At 54.6% G+C, this 22,473-nt stretch overlaps 3 protein-coding genes across 15 annotated transcripts in view; 2 read left to right on the top strand and 1 right to left on the bottom strand.

Moving 5' to 3' along the window:
- Nucleotides 1-5,128, top strand: part of Rnf121 (ring finger protein 121) — a 78,118-nt gene extending 72,990 nt beyond the window's left edge. For both annotated transcript variants that reach the window (XM_004641953.2, XM_023702049.1), the window contains 3 exons: nucleotides 1,377-1,510; nucleotides 2,125-2,226; nucleotides 3,753-5,128. In XM_004641953.2, coding sequence (XP_004642010.1) covers nucleotides 1,377-1,510; nucleotides 2,125-2,226; nucleotides 3,753-3,873 — 357 coding nt within the window. In that variant the 3' untranslated portion in view covers nucleotides 3,874-5,128. The remainder of the gene's footprint in view (nucleotides 1-1,376; nucleotides 1,511-2,124; nucleotides 2,227-3,752) is intronic.
- A 2,090-nt stretch (nucleotides 5,129-7,218) lies between these two features.
- Nucleotides 7,219-9,193, top strand: Il18bp (interleukin 18 binding protein). 2 transcript variants are annotated; one of them, XM_023702050.1, is made up of 5 exons: nucleotides 7,219-7,326; nucleotides 7,699-7,902; nucleotides 8,413-8,536; nucleotides 8,717-8,763; nucleotides 8,990-9,193. In XM_023702050.1, exons 1-5 carry the CDS (start codon nucleotides 7,299-7,301, stop codon nucleotides 9,175-9,177), a joined length of 591 nt encoding a protein of 196 aa, XP_023557818.1. In that variant the 5' UTR covers nucleotides 7,219-7,298; the 3' UTR covers nucleotides 9,178-9,193. The 2 variants fall into 2 exon arrangements, with proteins under 2 accessions (XP_023557818.1, XP_004642120.3); XM_004642063.3 differs by having other exon boundaries at nucleotides 8,613-8,763; nucleotides 8,990-9,173.
- Nucleotides 9,194-9,877: 684 nt separating this feature from the next.
- The window catches only part of Numa1 (nuclear mitotic apparatus protein 1), an 81,758-nt gene continuing 69,162 nt past the window's right edge, over nucleotides 9,878-22,473 (bottom strand). For 7 of the 11 annotated variants that reach the window (XM_023702037.1, XM_023702044.1, XM_023702046.1 and 4 more), the window contains 13 exons: nucleotides 19,069-22,452; nucleotides 18,606-18,647; nucleotides 17,114-17,182; nucleotides 15,703-15,822; nucleotides 15,390-15,608; nucleotides 15,129-15,286; nucleotides 13,772-14,018; nucleotides 12,736-12,964; nucleotides 12,045-12,181; nucleotides 11,529-11,705; nucleotides 11,231-11,347; nucleotides 10,923-11,120; nucleotides 9,878-10,583 (listed from right to left, as the gene is read on the bottom strand). In XM_023702037.1, coding sequence (XP_023557805.1) covers nucleotides 10,572-10,583; nucleotides 10,923-11,120; nucleotides 11,231-11,347; nucleotides 11,529-11,705; nucleotides 12,045-12,181; nucleotides 12,736-12,964; nucleotides 13,772-14,018; nucleotides 15,129-15,286; nucleotides 15,390-15,608; nucleotides 15,703-15,822; nucleotides 17,114-17,182; nucleotides 18,606-18,647; nucleotides 19,069-22,452 — 5,109 coding nt within the window. In that variant the 3' untranslated portion in view covers nucleotides 9,878-10,571. The remainder of the gene's footprint in view (nucleotides 10,584-10,922; nucleotides 11,121-11,230; nucleotides 11,348-11,528; nucleotides 11,706-12,044; nucleotides 12,182-12,735; nucleotides 12,965-13,771; nucleotides 14,019-15,128; nucleotides 15,287-15,389; nucleotides 15,609-15,702; nucleotides 15,823-17,113; nucleotides 17,183-18,605; nucleotides 18,648-19,068; nucleotides 22,453-22,473) is intronic. The other 4 variants (XM_023702042.1, XM_023702048.1, XM_023702043.1 and 1 more) reach the window with 3 other exon arrangements.

The following is a 22,473-nucleotide window of genomic DNA, read 5'->3' as shown; positions in this document are numbered from 1 at the left end:
TAAGCTTGTTCCAAGTAGGTGCTTTAGACCACTGAGCCATCTCACCAGCCCTGATTTTTTTCTTTGTACGGGTCTGGCCTCATCGTTATAGATCATATAGATCATACTGTGAATCCAATTATATATCCTACATTTTTATCTTAACATGTTTTGTTTGCTTATTTTGTTTCTGCAATGCTAGTTATTAAGGCCAGAACCTTGCTTCTGTTTTTTTGTTGTTTTTTGTAGGCCTGGTTCACAGCCAACAAGTACTCTCCCACTGAGTTACTGTTAACTTGGCATTTACATATCTATTCTTATTTTAACATCTTTTTAAAAACATTTTTACTTTTTAACATCTTTTTGGTATAAACCTAGGAATTGAATTCTAAGTGTAAACCTAGGATATGATTTGGTTTAACTTTTAGAGGAAATGCCAAACCCTTTATTTCTTTAATTATAAATAATGCTTAAATGAGTATGTGTATAGAAAACTTTTTTTTTTTTTTTTTTTAACGGAACCGGGGGTTGAACTCAGGCCCTTGTGCTTGCAAGGCAAGCGCTTATTCTACTGAGCCATCTCCCCGGCCCCCAGAAAGTATTTTTGACCTTTCTAGTTTTTAAAAATTCCTGATATTAATGAGTTAAAGGGTGTGACATTTTGAAACATCGTGGCAAATGTTATCCAAAAGGGTTGAACTTCCTCTCCTGTTGCCACAAGTGTCTGAAAATGCCCTTGTCACCAGACCAACATCATACCTAGTATTTCACTGTTTTAAATGTTGGAGAATGATGTTGTTCACATCTAATGGAACCACAGCTTGACCACAGAATGGCTTCCCTGGCATAGCTCCTGATCATTAGTTCTGAGGAATTTTCTCTTCCTCTGCTCTTTTGCCTGGGCTGACCCATCCGAGACTTGAGATCCTGTTACATCTAACTTCCCAACCCATCTCTGGTCTATCCTCTTTCCCCATCCAACCAGTGAAGATGAATTTCACTGGTCCTATAAAAGATGTCCTCGGGGAGATAACTCAGAGCCATAAGCACCTGCCTAGCAGCCACAAGGACCCAGGTTCGATCCCCAGCCCCCAGGCCTGAATGCTGTGCTGGCCCCAGAACCAGGCCTGGTGGTGCACACCTGTAATCCCAGCACTTGGGAGGTTGAGACAAGAGGGTCGCTGCAAGTTCGAGACCAGCTGGGGCTATAAAGTGAGCTCAAGGGCTCAAGGCCAGCCCAAACTGCATAGTGAGACCCTATCTCCAAAAAAAAAAAAAAAGTAAAAGTCCTCTAGTTCTTCCTGCCACTGTGTCCCCTCCAGAAGACTCCTCTCTGATGCCTTCCCACCCAAGCAGTTCTCACAACTCTTTTGTCTTTCCCTTCTGATCTTCTCCAGTTCTACAGTGAGTCGGGCATGCCTACCAAACACCTCTCTGACAGCGTGTGTGCCGTGTGTGGACAGCAGATCTTTGTAGATGTCAGCGAAGAGGGCATCATCGAGAACACCTACAGGCTCTCCTGCAATCATGTGTATCCTGCTTTTCAGCACCTTGGCCCACACTCTCCTGTGGCCCTCTGTTCTGTCAGAGGGAAGGAGTTGGTTGTGACCCTAAGCGAGCCATCCAGACCTTTGAGCAAAAGAGAGCCACACCAGTGCAGAAAATGCAGCCTCCGGTAGCCATTGTCACAGCTGGAGCCCTCACGTATAAATTGTGGCTATAGATCCCCTAGGTCAAAGAACCTGAAGCTGCAGCTGGTGAGACTGTGCTTGCTAGCTGACCCAAGAGTGGATGTCCCAGGCGAAGAGGACTGTCTAGTGGAGCCCCTTGGTTTAGAATCAAACCCCCCATTCTGAGTAATTTGCTTCTAAAATGTATCATGTATCTACTCTGCCCCCATTTCATCCTGTGTTGGGAGATCAATCTCCATTTGCCCTGTTAACTCCATAAGGATCATTATCCTCACCGCATATGTTAAAAAACAGGTTCTGAGCAAAGGCACTGACCCCAAATGACAAGGTTGATGAGTACTGTAGCCAGGATTTGAACCTTTCTCCAGAGCTGGCCCATAGCACCTTATAGATTAGCGTGCGGATCGCACTCCATCCGTGCTTCCCACTGTTTCCCTTGACACATGGTGCTCAGGTTCCATGAGTTCTGTATCCGTGGCTGGTGCATTGTGGGAAAGAAGCAGACGTGTCCCTACTGCAAAGAGAAGGTAGACCTGAAGAGGATGTTCAGCAATCCGTATCCTTTGTCTGGGTCATTGTTGGGAGAGGGCGGTGGAAAGAAACTGCTGGCCAGTGTGACCCTGTGTCTGGGGCCTCTTGGGGCCCTCTCTCTCACTCCCAACATGGAGCACATCTGCCCTTCAGTTTGGCTTGTGTTCTAGGGAAGTTGTAGGTGTGGCATGGTGAGGACTAGCAACTCAACTTTTTGTCATAAATTGATAGGAATAACAGTTACTATTTACTGTTGGCTTACTGTGTGGCAGGTACTGTGTTAAGTACTTCATTTATATTAGCTCATTTGATTCCCTAGCAACTTAGGACCTGGTCAATACTCTTATTTTACAAATTAATGTAGAGGTTGGGAAGCTTATTTAAGATTACTTAAGTAATGAGTGCTGTGTTACCTGTGATTTGCAGCTAGAGATCAGCTCTGCATGAGCAGGGCCTGAAGGCATGGGCATGGGGACTCCCTGTACCCGTCCACCTTCAGTGTAGGACTGTGCTCCTCCGAGCCACCACTTCCTGTCTGTGCTCTCTTCCTCCTCACAACCTGTTAGTGCTCAGCCACTTCTGTGGCCCCAGTGTCACTTTCTGTGAGGACCAGGACCCAGTCCCTTCTTCTTTCCAAGCTGCCCTCTCTCCACAGTTCCTGTCCTCTTTTTTCCTGTGCACTAGCTGGGCTGTACAGGGACACTGTGTCCTAGTACTCTCCCACACTCCTGAACAGGACATTCTGGCTTCTCCTCTTTCACATTTCCTGCTTCATTCTTTTAGGGCCTGGTTCAGGGACAGTTATAATTGTGGCCAAGCTGAGTGAGGGTTGGACTTCCCTTAGCTCCTGGAAAACTGGGCCAGGCTGGTCTTTTTGATACCCTGAAAGGGTTGCTCATAGTTTCAGGGGCTTGTCTCTGAGCTTTCTTCAGAGATGGCATCCCTAGAACCCCCTCAGAATCCCTTGTCCACCCTTTAGCTATAAGGCAAAAGGAAGGGAACCCAAACCTAGGACAGCTTGGCCCCAGTAGGACCTGGTTCTCAGTGCTCTGGATGGTACCTCCTTCAAGCCTTTGCCAGGGGTCACCCCCTTGTTACTGAGTAAGCCTCTTTGTCCCTATTCCCTTTGGGCTCTGACTTTCCACCAAGCCCTCTTTAGACAGAAATGTACCATCTCTGGACAGGAGAACCTCCTGGGTTACCCCATATACTCTGCCTCCTTGCAGCCTTTGTGGTGGGCACATTTGTAGGGAGGGCCTGTAAATCCCAAGCTATGTTTCCTCACACTTGGTTGCCTTTCTTAGAGAAATTGTCCTATAAGGCCTTCTGTATATGCTGCTCAGAGAGCTGTCACCTCTCATGTGCTCCCTTCTGTCACAGCATTGCCTGGTCTTCCTTCCTCCATTCTCTGGGCTCAGCCCTTCACCCCATACAGAGTGCTGCACGGAGGCTGGGTCACTGTCCTTCAAGAGGGCCTGGGAACTCCCTCCTCAGTGCCAGACAAACTCAACAGCTCTTGCACATAGCCTCTGATCCTTAACACGCTGACAGCTGGGAGAGGCCTCACGTCATGTATGGTCAGCTATTGGATTGGCTTCGATACTTGGTAGCCTGGCAGCCTGTCATCATTGGCCTGGTGCAGGGCATCAACTACATCCTGGGCCTGGAATAGTGCGGAAGTTGCCTCAGTGGAGAACCCACCCTGCCCACCATGGACCTCAGGGCGCTCTCCTCACTGCCCACAAAGACCTCCCGGGTGGGAAAGACTCAAAAGGGTGCTTGGGCCACTCAGGACCCCCTGGCTGTGTCAAGCCTGGGGAAGAATATGATGGAGAGCCAGCCAGTGGGGCTGTCAGCAGGGGGTGGGGGAGGCTTTTTAAAAGAAAACTATTTTGATGAATATATTTAAAAAATACTTTTTTTTTTTTTTTTTAAATTGTGGAACCCAAGAGTTGCCCCCTCCAGGCCTCACCCTGCTTGAGCAGGTTGGGAGCAGAGCTATGACATTTTTGGTAAAAGAGCCTTTGCACTTTGGTTGAGAGCACCGGTGGGTTCTCAGGCAGCTGAGGGCATCACCCACTCTGCTTTCTCTCCCTCTGCAGGGCTCAAGCTTGGGCCACTGAGCTTGTAAAAGCTGAAGAGCTCAGATTGGTGGCACGGATGAGCACTGAGGGTGAGGTAGGATGAGTATTGTGTCTGGCTCAGTCTCCCCAGGAGACACTGGCTAGGAGCTTAGGACTGGGTGAAGCATTGGAAGCTTCATTGGTGACTTCTGTGACCAGGGAAGTCCTGGGGCCTCAATGTGTTTGGAACAACTGGAAAAAGCTGCAGCATGGAAAATCTACCTTTGAGTAGGGCTGGGGTCAGTCAGGAGCAGAGGCGGTCTATATATAGTTGGGCTGAGGGGACAACTTTTAGCAGCAATGACAGCCTCTTGTGCAAGCTCATCCCCTTTGGCCTGAAGGTGATGATGTGCCAAAGGCCACTGTACCATATCACTTCCTTCCTGAAAGCCAGAGGGAGAGTATGTTTGTGTACGTGTGCACGTGCATTCGTACATGTACGTGCATAGCAGGACTGTCTGTAACGGATGTCTGTTGCTCCAGTCAGCAGACAGTGACTTCGCCCTTGAGGCTAGCAGGGTCTCCCTGTGTGAATGTCTTCATTCCCGAGCTCTTCCTGCCCTCTCCACAGGAAGGGTAGGTGGGGGAAGGATAAAGGCTAGGTCTCAAGTACAGGTCCTGAAAAGGGACTTCCAGGCAGACCTCAGCCTTGGGCCTGGGAGTTTTGAAGAAAGTGGGAGGGCCATGGGCACTGGCTTGCTAGGGAGTCAGGCCCAACGGGCTACCCGTGAAAGCCAGTGAAAACCAAGCAGAGGCTCGTCACTCATCTGAATAAAGCTCCGTGAGCTGGGTTAGAAAGCTGAACACTATTTGGCTTCTCTTCTTTCCACCTTTCTTTGGGGTGCCCAGGGTGTCTTGGTTGTACTGCCCCAGCCTAAGAACTGGGGCCTGGAGGAGAGTGCCACTGTCTTTCCCTTCTTCCCTCCCAACATTCCTGGGAGTGGTGGAAGGCCAGGGATGAGGGGCTGTGGGGCACCACGGGCTGGTCACCCAACCACAGGTTCCCTGCCGAAGTTTCTTCACGCTCTTGCTCCCTGTGGGCCATCCTCAGAGAGGAGAATCAGGACTGGACAAAGGACTGAGAGATCATCCTTCTCTCACTTGTCTCCCCTTCCCACACGAGGCTTGTGAGAAGCTGAGGCCAGGGCTTTCATACAGTGGTCAGGAGTCCACAACCATGCAGTGGCCACCTCTGGTCTTGGCTGCTTTCTGTGGTGGTCCTAGCTCCTCTCCTCCAAAAAAAAAAACAAAACACTTCTGTGCTTAGTGGAATAAGGCCTGGCAAGTGCAAGGGCCTGAGTTCAATCCCTGGTTCCGCCAAAAAGAAGAAAAAAAAAAGCTTCTTAAGCTTCTTAGCTCCTCTCCTTGCCTCTCCCACCTACCCCTTGGTGGGCTGTGTCTCAGAGACCCCTGCCTTCTGGGCCTAACACCTGGATAGAGGGGCTCCCAGGGAGTCTCCCTGCAACCTAGGAACCTTGGGGCGGGAGGTAAGGGACAAACTAAGAGGACCAGAAGTGTCAACTAGACACCTAGAGAACAGCATGTGACTTTTAGACTCTTGTGTCTAAATTTTTAATGCATCCTTCAAGCCCAGTCCACCTCCTGACCTCCCTGGTTCACACCAACAGGCCTGTCCTCGTGGTAACAAAAATGGCTAACCACACACAGCTCTTGTCCCCTGAGTGAGCCTTGCCTGGTCCTGGCCTCTGTATAGCCCCAGCTGTGTTTCATGGGGACCAGATTAATGCACTTTTGTAACCTCTGAGGAGCTGGAGCCAGTGCGGGACCACTCTTCGAAGAGGCTCCTTCCTACCCTTTAGGGCCAGCTTTCAGCTTCTGTTAAGGTCTCAGCTGAGGGTCCTGCAGCTGGGGTGGCAAGATGCTGCCAGTGGATTTATTTCCTGTGGTGCGGCCCCCAGGGCTGGTTACCACTGCACCGAGCCTGCTGAACAGTAGGGTTCCATAGTGTTTCCTAGGAGGTTGGAAATGGGAATGAAGACCTGCTGGTGGCCTTAGACCCATAGCTCTGGCCAAATGAGGAAAGTGAGCAGGGCTGTGGGTGTGGTGGTAGCTGTTGATGATGTCCTTGGGCTGGGAGCAGGGAACCTGAGGAACTCTGGGATGTCAGTGGGCAGGTGTGGCACTGAGCCACGAATGGTAACAGTGATCCAGCTCTGGGTCCCAGTGCCTAGGAATGTCATCTGCCTGATTGTCAGTATGAATGTGGAAGGAGTTGAGAGAGCCTGCTTACTTGGAAACAAAGACATGACTGACAATTGGAGGGGAACCTCAGTCCTGATCCTTGGCCAAGAGAAAATGGATCTTGGATAGATTGAGCGAGTTTAGGTGCCCGAGGGATGGGGGGTGGGAATATCCCACCCCGTTTGATATTTGGAAATGCAGGACCTAGGAATTAACAGGATGGCTTCTGGCCAGCCGGCCGGCCGGCCATTGCAGCAGCTCAAGATGCACCATCGCCCAGCCGGTGCTCTACATTCCTGGTCAGAGCAAAAGTGAAAGTGAGGCCCAGTGACAAAAGTCTGTAAGTCCAGCTTACTCCAGAGCTGAAGCAGGGGCATTGCAAGATGGATGCTGGGGGTGGGGCGTGGGGGCAGTGAAAGAAAAAGAATAAACGTAGAAGTCATGAAATGGGAAGTGGACAGTACATTCCCAGGATTTTGGTGTATCCCACTCTTCCCAGAATGAGCTGTGATTGTGGAGCGCTTCCTGTGTTGAGTCCCTGCTCCACCTCTGGGCCTGTTTCTACCCCTAATGAAGGGGTCAGTATGGACAAGGCAATCTCTAAACTCAGCCTGTGCTCAAAGTGTCGTCGGGACTTGGTGTGACATGCAGGCAGAATAAACGGAAGTGAGTGTTCAGACCTCTGGGGAGTAGTCCATTTCCCCTTTCACAGGCTGAGAGGAAGTCAAGTCAGATATATAGAGCCAGGCCTGCCAGCTCTTTACACAGCATCATGACCATGGGGCAGAACTGGATACCAGGTGGGACATGGGGCTGTGCATGGGCGGGGTGGTATGGGGTCCAGAGTGGAGTAGTGGGGTGGCTCTGCCTTCACCCCTCTGAGCTCGGCAGTGTGCTGTGCCTATCCTGTTGCTGCTGTATCCCTCTGTGCTCTAGCAGGGAGCGCAGGTACCAGCTGTGCAGGGCCGGGTGCCAGGGACCCTTCTCAGCTTCTCTGTCCTGTGCTCAGAGGGCTAAAGGCTCAGGGCCCTCTGGCTCCTGCCCAGAGCCCAGTAATCTCTGAGCTAGGGTTAGACTCACCTAGGCACTGTCTGCTCAAGACAGGAGCTGAGATACAAGCATTGCCAGGCAGCCCAGTCACCTGCTGACCTCTATGACTGTCCTTTCCTCAGACTCCTCTTGGTGGGTCCTCCTCCTGTGTTCCCACACTGTCACTGTCCTGGCCAGAGCCATGCCTACATCGCAGAACATCACAGCTGCCATTGCCTCAGCCAGGATCTCAAAGGACCCCTGCCCTGCTTCACCCCTGGTGCTCCCTACAGCTGAGCGGTGCCCAGCACTGCAGGTGACCTGGCCAGAGGTGGAAGTGCCGCTGAGTAAGGAGCAATTATGACGGGAGCCCAGGAGGATGGATCAGGGGTGGGTTATGGGCTTGACTCTTGTCATACACCTCCCACCAGCCAGGTGTCAGCCCCTGGGCCAGGTGGCTGAGGTGACTGAGCTCCTCGTAACCCAGTGTTGCGCTCAGGACCCAGCTCCCAAGATGATCCCAATCAGAGGGTCAGCCCTGTGCCATATCCTGTCTGTCCTCTGGCCAGCTTCGGAACATCATGCTGTTCATACTGCCCTTTGTTTGGTCTAGGCTTCTAAAATGAGGTTGAGCACTAAGAAAAAGTTATCTGGAGGACAAGGCTCAAAACCTGGATCATCCCATGAAGCAAGGCCTTTTCCCCAAATCCCGTGCTCAGGCCTCTGCATTCTCCCTTTAACAGACCCCTGCCCAAGTGGAGTGCCTGGCGGTACTGTAGGCTGTGGTGGGCCAGCAGGGGTGCAGGGCAGCAGGGAGGGTCTATCCTAGAGTGGAGCTAACAGCCATGTGTCCCTAGATGGAACGCTGACCTTGTCCTGTACGGCCTGCAGCCACTTCTCTCACTTCAGTGTCCTCTATTGGCTGGGCAATGGCTCCTTCATAGAGCACCTCCCAGGTCGGCTGAGGGAGTGCAACAGCAGGTGAGGGCTGCGGCAGACCAGAGCTGGGGGGAGGCCTCACCCTGACGCTCTCACCACTTTTCCTTCCCTGCTCCAGCCACAAGCGGGAGCGTGGCACACACACCTGGCTGTGGAAGGCCTTGGTGCTGGAGGAGATGAGCCCTGCGCTGCGAAGCACCAACTTCTCCTGTGTATTTGCAGACCCCAGACAGGTTGCCCAGAGTCACATCCTCCTGGCCCAGCTCTGGGTGAGGAAGAGGGGAGGCTTCCAGGGACAAGAGGAGCTCTGCTGCTGTGTGGGGAGGAAAGGGTGGACTCTGCCAGGGCAGCCAGTAAGCTGAGGCCCACCAGTGCCCAAGGCTCCCCAGAAGTGCAAGAAGGAACTGGGCTCTGGCAGGGGAGGCAGCAGCCTACAGACAAGCGACCTGATGTCCCTCTACTCAGCTCTGAACCCTGCCTGCCTTCTTTCCCCAGGATGGGCTGAAGACAAGCCTGCCCTCAACAAGCCCTGCCTCCCAGCCACAGCCCAGGGTCCCTGCTGCCCCCATCAACAGGGCAGAGTCGGCTGGGCCAGCAACAGCATGACCCCGGCCGGCCTGCCTGCCTGCCTGCCTGCCTGCCTGCAAGGGGACGTCTCTAACAGTAGCAGGCTGGGCAGGTGAGCAGCCCCTTTCCATCTGCCTACAAAAAACATTAACTGCCCTTCTTTCTGCCTGTCTTTTTATGATGCCTTCGTGTCACACTGCTATCCTGCTCAGAAACCTCAAGACCTGGCAGCGCCTTAGCCCAGCATGCGTAAATTCTGCCTGTATTCCCAATATGACTTTCCAGAGGCCTGCAAGGATCTTTCTTCCTAGACAGCTCACACCAGCCCTTTTACTCACTTGGTCTGTGCTTCCCCCACCATCCCAACAGCTGAACCCTGAGGGCGAAGAAATGTCCATATTCTGCACTGACAAACAGTATTTTTACCGAATGAACTGTCTCAGAGCAGGGGCAGTGGCTGTTGCTGATCCCCAGGTGTGTATCATTCTCAATAGGGCCTGCAATGAGGCCTCATAAAGGATTCAGTGGAGGCATCTGCTCAGTCATTTAGGCCTCATTCCACTCACAGGAACTGTGTGCATGCCGAGGGAGGATGGTACAGGGATTGCCACTGCAGAGCCAGGAAAATAAAACAATACCAGCCCATTGTTCCCAGGAACTGACCTCGAAAGGGGCTATGGGAAGACCCTGGGGAGAACATGGCATGCCAGGCACAGGATGAGAAAAGCAAGGTGGTGTAGACACTCCCTGGGGACAAAGGCATGAAAGAGCCTACATCTCCTACCTTTTCCTGTGCAGGTCAGGGCAGCTCGACACTCCAGGGAGAAAAATAGACTTTATTTACAAGTAATAACATTTTAGAAAAGATCCATCCCTCGCCCTTAAAAACCTTCCCATTACTCCAAATCCCCAGGGCAGGTCTGGGGAAGGTGGGGTATGAGCTGCTCCTGAAGGCTGCCCATTGCCCCCTGCCCTGGGATCCAGGACTGTCTGCCCTGCCATCCTCTAGGCAGCTGTGCCTTTGGGTGGAAGGGAGGTGGGGCGGGCTCACACCAGGTCAGGCCCAGTCCTGGGCTTCAAGAGCAAGGGCCTCTGCTAAGCCAAGCCACCGGCTGCAAGAACCAGAGCCTGCTCCTCCAGTGGTCCCTTCTAGATCCAGAGACTGAGAGGAAGACTGGCTGGGCCCAAGGATCCAGCCACTCACAGCCAGCCTCAAATCTGGTTATGATGGAGAAGTGACTTAGCTCTGAGATCAGATCAGGAGGCAAGGTAGAAAGACGGTCCCGTACTGTCCAAGCTCCAACCTCCTGGGCCAGCTCTGAGAACGTGCCAGAGAAGGCACCAGTGAAGGTCCAGGTACCAGGCCAGGGGGTGGGTAGGCATCACTGTCTCTAGGGGTTTGGCCACCATTGGGCCTGAGAGCTGAGAAGGCACTGAGAGGGACAGAAGGAAAGGGACCAGGCGACATCAGCATGGAACACAGGCGGAGCCACTCGCTGGTACTGGCCCTTCAGTGCTTTGCCTGCAAGAGACGAGAAATCACACAGCTGTAAAGGCCTTGTTCCAGGGACACCAACTAGTTCAGGAAAGCCCCTCCTGCTGCCACATACCCCTGACAGATCCCTCCATTGTGAGCTCTAGACACATCTAGCTTCAGGTGCCAGTGGATGGCCAGGCCTGAGCATCTGTAGCTGCTCTCTGGGATGAAGTCACCTGTCTCTTCAGTAATTACAAGCTGCTACCCAGACAAGGGAGCACTTCCAGTGGCCCGGCCTGGCCCTGCCTTGGATGCCGCCCGATGGGTGATCAGGGTACCCACGCTTTGACTGGCTTTCCTCTCCCCTCCCTGCCAGGGCCCTACCTTGCCCTTGGCCCGAGGAGTGGCAGTGGTAGCACTGGCTGTGGAGGTGCTGATGCGCGGAGAGCGGCGAGTTCCACTGCGCGTGCTGGGGGAGGCCTTGGCTGGGGCCTTCTTGGCAGCTCCTCGCCGAAGCAAACTGTTCCCCAGCTTCTTGGGCGTGTTGAGGATGCTGAAAGCCATGGACTGGCGCCGATCGGCCTGGAGGGGGAGGAGGGTGTCAATGCTAGGTCTACTGCTCTCTTCCCGGGCCATCCTGCTGCTCTGGGCTCTGCTAGGAAGGCTCCTTCCACCCTTCCACCCAGCCTAACCTGCTTGAGAACGGCTGGAGCTGCCTTCTTCTGGGTCTCAGTAGTGCTCTGTTTGCGCCCTTCGTGTCGGTCCCGGGGTGTTATGGGGCGTGGGAAACAGCTGGTGGCCTTCTTAGACTACAGGGAAGGAGACATCACATCCTTGTCTGAGCTGAGTCAAGCTGCTGCTCTCCCCAGCTCAGCTGAAGGCCCCCTCCCTACAGCTCTGCCCCCTTACAGCCCTTGGAGAAAAACTTCCCCACTTAGATTTGTGAGCTGGCATTGCGGAACGAAACAAAAGATGCCTACAGTCACCCACCTCAGGGGTGCCAGGACCCTGGTGAGTCTCTGAGGACACCCGCTTACGCTGCTGCCGAGTGGTGATTCCAACACCTTCTGCAATCTGGGCTGGCTGCATGCTTGCTCGGCGCAGGGTCTCTCGAGGATCTCCGGTTTTCATCTCCTCATCTGTGATGGTGGCCAGGCCGAGGGAGGGCTGTATGGATGGAAACAGCAGTCAGTAGGCCCCTGCTGTGTGGAGAAGGAGCAGGAACAGCTGCCTCAGACCTCTCCTCATGCCTAGCACCTGGAGCAGCCGAGCCTTCCTACCTTGAGAGGCCTCCCTTCCTGGTCTCTCTACCTACACCCTGAATGATCGGCCAGCAGTCCTGGGCAGACTCCTCTCCAAGCTCCTGGCTCCTACGGCTGCTGGCTATTTCACCTGGAAAGCGTGAGGTCACCCTGCTCAGCAGGCTAGGGAGCCAGGCACTAGTGCTCAGGCTCCATCAGCAGGTGGCACTAAGGTGAAAGCCAGCGGGAGGGAACCAGGGCTCACCCTGGACTCCAGGGGATAGCAGGTCTTCAAGTGCGGGGGGCACACTCGGTTGCGCTGCTGCAGTTCCGCAATCCGGTTCCAGTCGTCCAGCTGCTCGGGCTCGTCCTGGCACGTGCCCATGTAGAAGCTGTTCCTTCCTGGGAGGGCAGGGGTGTTGGAAAGAAGGGGGCTGGAGCTGGCAGGCTGCCCACTGGCCCTAGGATCTTGCCACATTTTGCTGCCAGCACTGCCTTCCTAATCCAGGGCTGTAAGCTTTGTACCAGTCCTGCTCTGATTCAGCACTGTGGGCACAGCAGCGGGGCACACAGACCATTTCTGTCATGAAGGCTCTCACAGCTGCCTCCCGGCAGAGGTCAGAAGAGGTCCCAGCCAAGCAAGGTACATCTTGCTCACCCCCAAGCACTGGTGGTGCCCACGCTAAGAGAATCTTGGTGAGAGCCAGGATGCAAGGGCCCATCCAGCACCCCAACACCAGCTGAGAACTGACAGGGGTTACTGGCCTCTTGGGCCAGGCATCTTGGGCCCCTTACATGAGGATTCCAGGTTCCAAGTAGCTCAGCACAGGCTATAGGGAGGAGGGATGCTGATGCAGAAATCCAGCCAAGGTTTTCAAAAGTTTGCTTCCACTCTGGGCCAGGATCCAGTTCTAGTTAAATTTCTGGGTGTAGTTAAATCTCTACAGTTCCCTCACCTGGTGGAGCCCCACTGGACACCCCAGCTTGGGAGCGGCGGGTAGAGCTGCGAGTAGTGGGCCGGTAGCCGGGCAGGCTGAGCAGAGCTGAGTTTCCATCCTCAGGAGAGCCCAGGCGGGCTAGAGACTGGGTAGAAGAGGTGGCTCGCAGGCTGGCCTGGGAAGCAGGGGCAGACTGCGTGCTATAGAAAGATGAATTGGCGCTATCTGGCTCCTCCATGTCGAGCTTCTGGAAGACATAAGGAATTGTTGCAGGAGTTACAGGGCCCTAAAGTATAAAGCCATCTCCCAGCTCCTACCCCAACTGCTCAGACCCCAGAACATGGGTGTGTGTGTTCCCACAGTGCTGTGCAAAGGTCCTGAGCTCGAGTGTCTCCAAACAGGCCTTCCTGCGAGAAGCCCTCAGAGGGTGTTTCTGAGTGTCAGGACTCTTCTATTTTGTTCAAGTCTATTACCTATACTTTGAGGGAGGAAAGGTAAAGTTGGCTCACTTTATAGGTAACTGAGCCCAAATTACACAGCGAGGAAGCAGCTGAGCTGGAGTGAGAATCCGTGCCTTCTACGCTAAGCGGTTAGGCTGGGCCACGGCCTCCACGTCCCTCAGCCCATGGTTCCTGGGGCTTTAGCCATCTTCCAGCTTTTTGGTTGCAGAGGGGACCCTCCACAAAGAGGTCCTCTATGCTGCAGCAAGGGCGCCTCCCTTTCCTCTCCTCTCAGACACAAAACAAGGGCAAGACCCCTAAGCCTGGCATCAGTCTGCTAGGTAGCTGGGCTCTGACTTCCCTGTTCGGTACCTTCAGCCTGCAAAGAACTAGTGCCAAGCATGGGAGGACGCTAGCCTTGTGGTCAGAAAACAGGCTAATCCTAGCACTGCCTTTCCCATACAAGAGGCCCTAAGCAAGTCACTGCCCTCCGAAATCTTTCCCATCAAGTACCATGTGTGACTGGCTGGTCATCCCTGCCTGTACCTCAGGACCCAACGGTTTTGAGAGGATGTATGTGTACAAGCCCACAGTCCCATTCCCAGCAGCCTGACCTTGGTCATGGTGATGTTGATGATTTGTGTGGTACGCCTGCGAGCGGAGCGCGTCTTACGGCCCGAATCCAGGAAGGCTTCCCCCAGGGAGTCCAAGCTGCTCTCCAGGGGGGCCTGGCCCCGAGCAGGAATGGGGGTGAAATAGAGACTCTCCAAGGATTCTACCTTGGGAGGCAGGCGCTGGGAGATGGGTGAGGCTGGCTCTCCAGGAACACTGGTACCATCTGGCTGGGTCCGAGGCGGCTTGCTGTAGAAAAGGAACTTGCTGAGGTAAGGTCCCTGGGGCTACAAGCACTTGGTCGATCCCTCTGCAGCAAAGGATCATTTCCTACACTTGCTACATGCAGCTGTACTCAAACACCCTACGTCTAACTTTGCAAAGAGCCTTTGACCTGGGCTTTCTGTACCAGTCCCAGCAAAAGGCCAATATTCGATAGCATCTCCCCAAAAAAATAGGTCCCGAACTAAGGTGACCTGTCTGTCCTTCCTGTCTCTCTTGTTTCAGTAAGTAGGCGTCCCCTTGCAAGCTCCCTAAGCCATGAACATGGGTGTGCGCAAGGCCCAGCTCCTCCCAGCCAAGTCCAACCCAATCACCTGCCTCGGGAGCAGCTCTCCTAACCACAGCCCTCTGGGCATCTATGTCCTTCCTCAGGCAGCCTCGTCTCCTCCCACCTAGATTCCCAGTGCAGCAAGGGGTGGCAAGTGAGGGCCTGGGCCCAGTGGCCGAGGCTCCAACTCCAGCTCCATTACTCTATGCCCCAGTTCCAGCTGTTAAAAGAGATTATAACAGACAGAACCTACTTCAGAGGGTTGTTAGAAAACAAGAAGTTATAGTTGCTCTAAGGGCTTAGAACAGTGGCATATAATAAGTGCAAAGTATTTAATAAATACAACATACGGGTTTCCAACCATAACTTTTACAGTGGCTATCAGAAAAACCTCTCTAAAATGCAAATCCAGTCATGGACTGCTCAATTTCAATCCCTCTGAGGCTCCTCAGGACAAGCTGAAACACAGCCTCCAAGTGGCCACCTGAGCAGCCCAGGGCTTGGGTCCACCCTCCTAGTCTCCTGTGCCAGCCCAGCCAGGCTCCTCCGCCCTTGTACACACATGCATATGCCCATGTGGCACACACCCCTATGGATTCTTTTAAGACTCAGCAAGAACAACAGACTACCCAGCCTCTCCTAAGCACTGCCACTGTGCCCTCACACAGAATCTGCCATCACACCTATAAGATTTCTATTCTCTAAACTTCGGGGTGCAAAGGGATTGCCAATGCCTGCAGGACAGCCTGCTGAATAGCAAGTGCTCAGTGAGCAAGTCGGGGTACCAGGAGGGGTGGGGGCCTCCTGACCTGGTGACACTGAGTGGGGTCCCTTCCTCACAGCTCAGATCAAGGCTGTCAGTACTCAAGTCCAGCTGGGGTTTAGCCGGGAGCTCACGGCTCTTTAATGCGTCAGAGGCCACCTGGAATTTTCCCAGCTCTCGAAGCTGCTGGTCTGCATGGGCAACCTGGGAAGGAGCACAAGAAAGTCTAAGGCAAGGGAAGCTCAGAGAGGGGGGCACGGGTCCAACAGAACAGGGCTGAGGCCAATTTTTTCAGTCGGGGACTTACCTGTGCCTCCAGGCTGCGAACCTGGGCAGTGAGGTGGCGGCAGGTCTGCTCGGCCTCCTTGCTCTTCAGCCCAGCCTGCTGCAGCTCCCGGCCCAGCCGTTCCGATTCAGCCCGAAGCTCCTGGTTCTCCTTTTGCAGCTGCTCGAGGCCCCGCAGCTGCTCCTGTAATTCTTGGTTCTGCTGCTTTTTGGCATCATAATGGGTCTTTGCTTTCTCCATCTGTATGGTCAGACAGGGTGGGTGGGTGGGTAGGCGGGGCAAGACCTTAGGGCAGGCAGGGAGAGGGCAGGCCGGCCGGGGCTGGGCCTCTCACCTGTAGCTTGTAGTGCTCAGCTGCCTGCTCCTTCTGGCTCAACTGTGCCTGCAGCTCACTCAGCTGGGCCTGGAGGCGCTGCACTTCCTGCTGGCTCTCACCCCCCTGAGCCTGGAAAGCCTGCGCAGGTCAAGGAAGGAGGCCTGAGCAGCTGCTCCGCCCCAAGCACTGACCTGTGCTAGCCATGTGGCTCCCACAGGTGCCTCAGCCTCCTTCATATTCTCCTAGGGTGCTCAGGGTCCTGCTCTCCCCAAAGTCTTACTCTCAGCCACAGTCCCCTGGAACAGCACAGCCTCCATGGCTTTCTGCAGAAGTTCTCCTGACCTGCTCATGCCATCTGCTGGCTCTGACCAAGACGACAGCCCTGTTTATGAAACTGGCTCCAGGCTCTCATACTCTCTCTGTGCACACACTCTTCCCAAGGAGGAAGAGAAGCTGACCCTCAGAGGACACACAGACACAGATTACGGTGCCAGGCACTTGGCATGTGAACTCTGTGACCAGGAACTTGTCTCTCCTCTCACTACTCTGTGAAGTAATTTTATCCTCATTCCAGAGATGAAGAAAAACTTGAGTTGAGAGCTTTAAGCAAACTGACCAAGGTCACAATGACTGGCACAGTAAGCCTCGAACTTGGCCCACCTAGCTCAGAACTGGGGAGGGTTCACTTACGATACCAGCAAGCCACCTACCAAACCCTAACACCTCAAAAGTAGCCTGCACCCCTCTGTTGCTCCCCACCCAATGGCAGCAATGGCTTGCAATGGGTAGGAGCATCCCAGCATCCCACCCTTGTCTCTCCCGCAGCTCCCAGCTCCGGGCAAGCTCCCAGAAGGAGCATAAGAAACATGTCTATTATGGATCCAGACCTGGTGTAGAGCATACAGAAAGAAACAAAAGAATTTAAGCTGTGAGCTCCTGCCAACACCTGCAGCGCCCCAAAGCATCAGTGAATCCCAAAGTCACTGGGGCCCAATTCCTTTGCCTGACTAAAGGCAGCAAAAACATTAAAGCAAACAAAGTGACAATTTAAAGCAGTAAAAATCTTAATGCATCACAATCACTGTTGCGACTGACCTTCACCCTTGTGCCCAGACCACTTGGGTAGGAGCTAGTCTGCAGAAATTTCTAAGATGCTGGAACATTTACACGGGAGGAAAATGTGGCTAGTGCAACAACTGAACTTTATAATTTAAATTTAAAGAATCCCAGGTGGCTAGCAGCTGCAATGGATAACAGAGGCCTAGAGAAGCAGAAACCCGGTCTTCCCCAAGAGATCCCAAAATGCAGGCACCCAGGCTGCACCCCCCCCCACCCCACTGCTGCCCACAGCCAGCGGCTCAGGGAGCACTTCCTCCCCCATTCTCACAGAGGCAGCTCGAGACCAGGACCATCATCCAAGTTGTCGCACCTTGAGCTTTTGCTGCTGCACCTTGCTGGCTTGGTCACAGTCAGCCAGCTTCTTACTCAGCTCTTCCACCTAGGGAGAGGAGACAAGACAGACTCAGGGGACTTTTCCCAAGAAGTCAGGTCAAAGCAGACAGTTCTCCCAGACCAGTCACCCCAGTATTCCTTGAAGAAACTCAGCCCTTTCTCCAGCCTCTAGTTAGGGAATGGCCTGCTGTAGGATGCAGGGCCACAGAGAGGTGGCCACACACAAATGCTGCCAAGGCACCTGCCTGGACCTGCTCCACCCTCAGCTTGGAGACACCAGAATCAGGTGAGCTGAGTGAGAGGCTGCCACTTTACACTACCCTGCTGTAGCCACTGCTCCCTGGCCCCAACCTTCCCAGATGACAGCAGGAACAGAGGACCTAGACCGGTGCTCTAGCAGACCTATTCAGTGGACATCCATGCCTTCCTCCTCCCAGAAACAGCCAAAGCAAAAGCCCAACACCCAGACTTCTTCTCATGGGAATTAGGCTGAGGTTAGCAGTGTGGCCGCTGTGGTTAGCATTGTAGGGACAGACTGCTGGAAGACAAGAGCAGGGGCAGCACAAGTGTTACACACCCCCTCCCCAGTTCCATGAAAAGGAAAGGCAAAAGAGGAAGAGGCGAGAGGGAGAGTAATAGCCACAATAACCCCTGGCTCTTCTGGGCTCAGGCAGGACCAGGCAGCAGAGAGAGAAGCACGGGCTCCATTGCTAACTGTTTGCTTTGTAACTTGACTGTCCCCATCAGCTTTGGCTTCTCAGAATAGGTGACAGGAAGAATGGAGGAAGCAATTCTTCCACAGGTGCTTGGGAAGAAAGGTGCTGGAGGGGCTCTTACTAAATACTAGCTCTGTAGCCACCACGTCTCAGGAGCAAAGCGAGAGCCTTGAGGAAGGCAGCCAGACCACGGGACCCCTTCTGCACTCAACCCTGGTGTCTGCTCCAGGAACTGCCACACAGTGCTCTAGATCAAGGCCTTGGAAGATGCTGGGCAGGTGTCCTGAGCCATCACCTTCCTCACCCAAGGGTTGCCTTTCATGTTATTACCTTTATGGCTTCAATAAATCCATACTCTGTGGGAAAAAGGGTGCTACGATAAACCAGGCTCATAAGGATCTCTGCTACTCCTCCTCTTAGTTGTATATCCCATAAATAGAAACAGGATTTAGGAGGTTTTGTCTGTCACTTGCTATCCTTGGTCCCTGACAGGCAGGCAAGAGAAAGTTGCAGACAAAAAAAAAGAAAGAAAGTGCAGAAGGATGGAGAAGCCGACCTGGGATAGCTGGGACGAGGCCCAAGAGAGGCCCAGGACACCAAACTCCTGGGCAGCCCGGGTTCCATGGCTTGACCCTGCCCCCTTCACAAACAGTTCACAACAGGAGCTGGCGGAGGCAAGCTGCAGCCGGGGTCATGCACGGACACTGGTCACCGCTTAAGCAGCCAGCATTTATCAAGCACCCCAGGCATTACCTGCTTAGTCTGTTCTCTCTGAAATACCTCTAGCTGTTCCACCTGTGCGTGGGGGAGGAGCAATGCAGAGAGTGAGATGGGGGCGGGCGGCAGTGTGCTGCCAGGCTGGCTGGACTGACACCTTCCCCAGGGACCATGAGAGCCCAGCTTCAAGTGCCACGTTTGCTGCTGCCAGTCTCCAGCAGCTGTGTGCTCTCTGGTGCGGGTGTGCCTCTGGACTGGGCTGGCAGTTGTCACAACATGACTCTCTGGGGACAGCCTCCAGGAAAGGGGAGGCCACTGATAATTTCTTTAGGATAAGAGGGGCAATGGACTTGAACACCAGCCAACTCTGCTATAGGCACCCAGGGACAAGGGAAAGTATGACACATCACAGTGTGGAAGGAGTCTCCGCCTCCTCGGAGCACCATCCCCACCGTCTCAGGTCTGGGTCTCTGGGGTGTAGCTGAGCTGGGCACCTTACCTGGGCAGTGAGCTTCTGCCTCTCTTCCTGGAAGCGCTGCCTTTCCTCCAAGACCTTCACCTTGGCACCCTCATACTTGGCAGTCATCACCTCCAGCTCCCGGGTGGTGCTCTGTGTTTCCTGCTGCATCTCAGCCAGACGGGTCTCAGCATCAGCACGCACAGCTGCCAGCTCTTGGATGTACTTCTCCCGGGCCTGGTCCAGCTCCACCTCCAGAAACTGCCGGCCGAGGCTAGCACGCTCTCCGAGCCCCCGGTTCTCCTCTGCCAGCAGGCCATGAGCCTTCTTCAGCATGCTCAGCTGCTCTGCATAGCTGGCCTTCTCTGCCCGCAGCTGCTGGGCTGCTCGTTCCTGCTCTGCCACCTTCTGCCGCAGGGGCAGCAGCTCTGCAAGCTCCCGCTGGGCGCGCATCAGCTCTGCCCGTAGCCCACCAGCTGCCTGCTTGCTCTGCTCCAGCTCCTCTCTGTGGCGCTTGTCGGCAGCTGCCTGCTCAGCCTGCAGTTGCTGGCAGAGGTGCTTGGCAGGCAGCAGCTCACTGACCAGGGCCTGTGTGCTGGTGTGCTCCAGCTGCAGCGCAGAGAGGGCCTGTTCCTTCTGGAAGAACTTCTCCTGCCACGCCTTCAATTCTTGGCCCAGCTCCTCAGCTCGTTCTGCCTGCGAGGCCAGCTCCTGCCGCAGGCTCTCTGAAGCCGAGCGTTGTTTCTCTACTTCCTCCCGAAGGCTCTGCACCTCCTCACGCAGAGCGGAGCTGCGTTCCGCAGCTCTGGCGCTGTTGCTGGCCGTCTCAGTCTGGAGCAGACGTAGCCTCTCCTCCAGCTTCTGGCTCTTCTCTGACTCGGCTACAACCAGCCGCTTCAACTCCTTGCTCTCCCCTTCCTTCTCCAAGACCTGGCGGTTCAGGATGGACACTTCCTCCTCTAAGCTGCTAATGAGGCTGCTTTTTCTCTCAGCCTCCTGCTGGCCCCGGGCCACCTGGGCTTTCCACTCCTCCTCAGCCTTGCTGTGGTCTTGGGCCTTGGCTCGCAGAGTGGCCAACTCCCTCTGGGCTGAGACTGAGGCAGCCTGACTATGCCCCAGCTCCCGCACCCGCTCCTCTAACTGACGATGCAGAGTCTCTAAAATCCTGTCCTGCTCCAAGCGGGAGGCGCGCTCTGACTCCAGACTGCGAGCCAGGATGTCGGCCTCCTCCTGCCACTGCTGGCACTGCTGCTCCAGCTTGCTCAACTCCGCCTGCAGCAGCTCCTGGTCCGGGCCTGGCGCCTCCTTTCCAGGAGCCTCAGACTGGGTCCCCACATCTGAAGTATTCTGTCCCCCAGCCAACCCCGCTGACTGTTGGTGCTCCTTTTCCTGCTTAGCCAGCTGAGCCTTTAGCTGCTCCGCAGTCTGCTGAAGCTCCCTCAGCTCTGATCTTTGGACTGCCTCCTGCTCACGGACCTTGCTCAGCTCCTGCTCTTTGTCTTCTTTTTCTGTTAGGGCTCGAGACAGTGTCTCTCGAAGAGTAGAAACCTCTACTCGCTGCTCGTTGAGGGCGTTCTGCAGCCTGGTCTCAAGCTCTGTTCTAGCTGCCTTCTCTAGGGCAAGGTCAGCTTGGGCCTGGCCCCGCTCCTGGGTCAGTCGTGCCACCTCCCTCTCCTGCTGCCCTCGCTCTTTCTGCTGCTGGCCCTGGCTCTCCATCAGTGCTGCCCGCAGCTTCTCCAACTCAGTGCCCATTTGCTCTGCCTCCCGTTCCATGGCCCGAAGTGCTGCCTGTGTGCTGTAGGACTGCTGTGCCAGATGCTCTTGCAACCTTGCAGACTCTCTGTCTCTGGCCCTCAGGGGCTCCTCAGGAAGTTCATGCGAGACTGTCTCCTGCTGCTCGCCTTTGCGCACCAGGACCTCTAGATGGGCCACTTCCTTGCTGGTGGCAGCCATCTTCTCCTGCAGAGAGGAGAGGTCATCTGCCAATTTCTGGGCCCTGTCCTCTTTCTCCTGGACCCGCTGAATAGCTCTATCGAGGCTTGCGTGGAGCTGGGCGAGCTCACTCTGCTGCTGGCCTATCTGGAGCTCACTGTGGGCTTCTATCCCTGCCATTTTCTCCTTTGTGTCCTGCAGCTCCTGGCAAGTCTTCTCATACTCTTCCTTTAGCGTCATCAGTTGTTCCTGCAGGCCAATCTGATTCACCCCTTGCTGGCCATCTTCAAATTGCCTTCGCCAGGTTTTAACCTCCTTGACAAGCAGATCAACCTCCTTTTCAGCAAGGTTCTTGGAAGTTTTGGCCTTTGCCAGCTCTTGCTTCAGGGCTTTAGCCTCAGCCTGATGGGTTTCCCTAAGCTGCTGTAACTGGACACCTAGGCCCCTGCGTTTAGCCTTCTCTTCTTCTAGCTCCTTCTGTTCCTGCTTATACTGTTCTGCAAGGCTTTCAAACTCTGCCTTTATTTCAGAGATACAACACTGCTGCTCTTCCAGGGCAGCTGCAACTCTGCATTTCTCCTCTTCGAGGCTGCCCTTGGTGATCCTCAAGGATTGCTCCAGGGTCCAGAGCTGCTCCTGGAGCTGGGCCTTCTCCTGGGCTACACTTTCTCTCTCAGTTGCTTTCTGCTGTTCAGCCTTCAGCTGGGCCTCTAATGCTGCCACCTGGGCCTGAGCTTCCTGCTGCACCTGATGGGCTGCCTCGACACTGGCGCGGAGCTCCTCCACTTTTTGGCTCAGCTCTGCTTTCTCCCTCTGGGCTTGGGTCACTGAGTTCTGGGCACTGTCTTGGGCTTCATTAGCAGCCTGAAGCTGCTGCTGCAGAACCTCCAGCTTGGCAGCCTTCTCCTTCCATGTTTCCAGCTGCTGGCAAGCTGCATCCCGCTCCCGTAGGGAGGCCTCTCTTGCCTTGGCAGCAGTGGCCAGTTGTTGGGCGTGGTCCTGCCTGCTGTCCTGCAGCTCCCTGGCTGCCTCTTCCAGCTGCTGCTCCTTCTGCTTCAGGCTGTCCCTCAGCTGCTCCAGCTGGTGGCGAAGGCCTTGGGAGGTCTGTTCTTGCTTCTGTAGGGTCTGTACGAGCTGGGCCTGCTCCTTCTGGGCCTGCTGCTTCAGGCCAGTTAGCTCCTGATCCTGCTGCTGGAGCGTGCCATTGAGTGTGGCGAGTTCCGCAGTCAGAGAGGCCACCTGGGCACTCAGCTTGGCACCCTGGGCCTGAGAAGCCTGCTCCAGCTCCTCCTTGGCCTGGTTCAGGCTGGAGATGGAGCTCTGCAGCTCAGAGATCGCACTGGCCAGCTGCTGCTTTTCTTCTTCAAAGCGGCTCCGCTCAGCCAGCAGCTGGGCTTCCTTCTGAACCTGCTTACTCTCTAATGTTTCCACTCTGGCTTGGAGCTGGGTGTTACTTGTAGCAAGAGTGGCTGCCTCTTGCTTCAGGGTTTCCAGCTGGTGGAACAGGGACAAAAG

Source organism: Octodon degus, unplaced genomic scaffold, assembly GCF_000260255.1.
Source record: "Octodon degus isolate 3935 unplaced genomic scaffold, OctDeg1.0 scaffold00146, whole genome shotgun sequence".
Classification (NCBI taxonomy): Eukaryota; Metazoa; Chordata; class Mammalia; order Rodentia; family Octodontidae; genus Octodon; species Octodon degus.
Note: the sequence above shows the minus strand (reverse complement) of the source record. Positions and strands in the feature narration are given on the sequence as shown.

Coding starts and splice junctions, on each gene's coding strand:
- Il18bp (XM_004642063.3), top strand. CDS start 7,299: ATGACCATGGGGCAGAACTGGATACCAG. Junction 7,327..7,698: donor GGGGCAGAACTGGATACCAG/GTGGGACATGGG, acceptor TCCTTTCCTCAG/ACTCCTCTTGGTGGGTCCTC. Junction 8,764..8,989: donor TCCTCCTGGCCCAGCTCTGG/GTGAGGAAGAGG, acceptor TTCTTTCCCCAG/GATGGGCTGAAGACAAGCCT.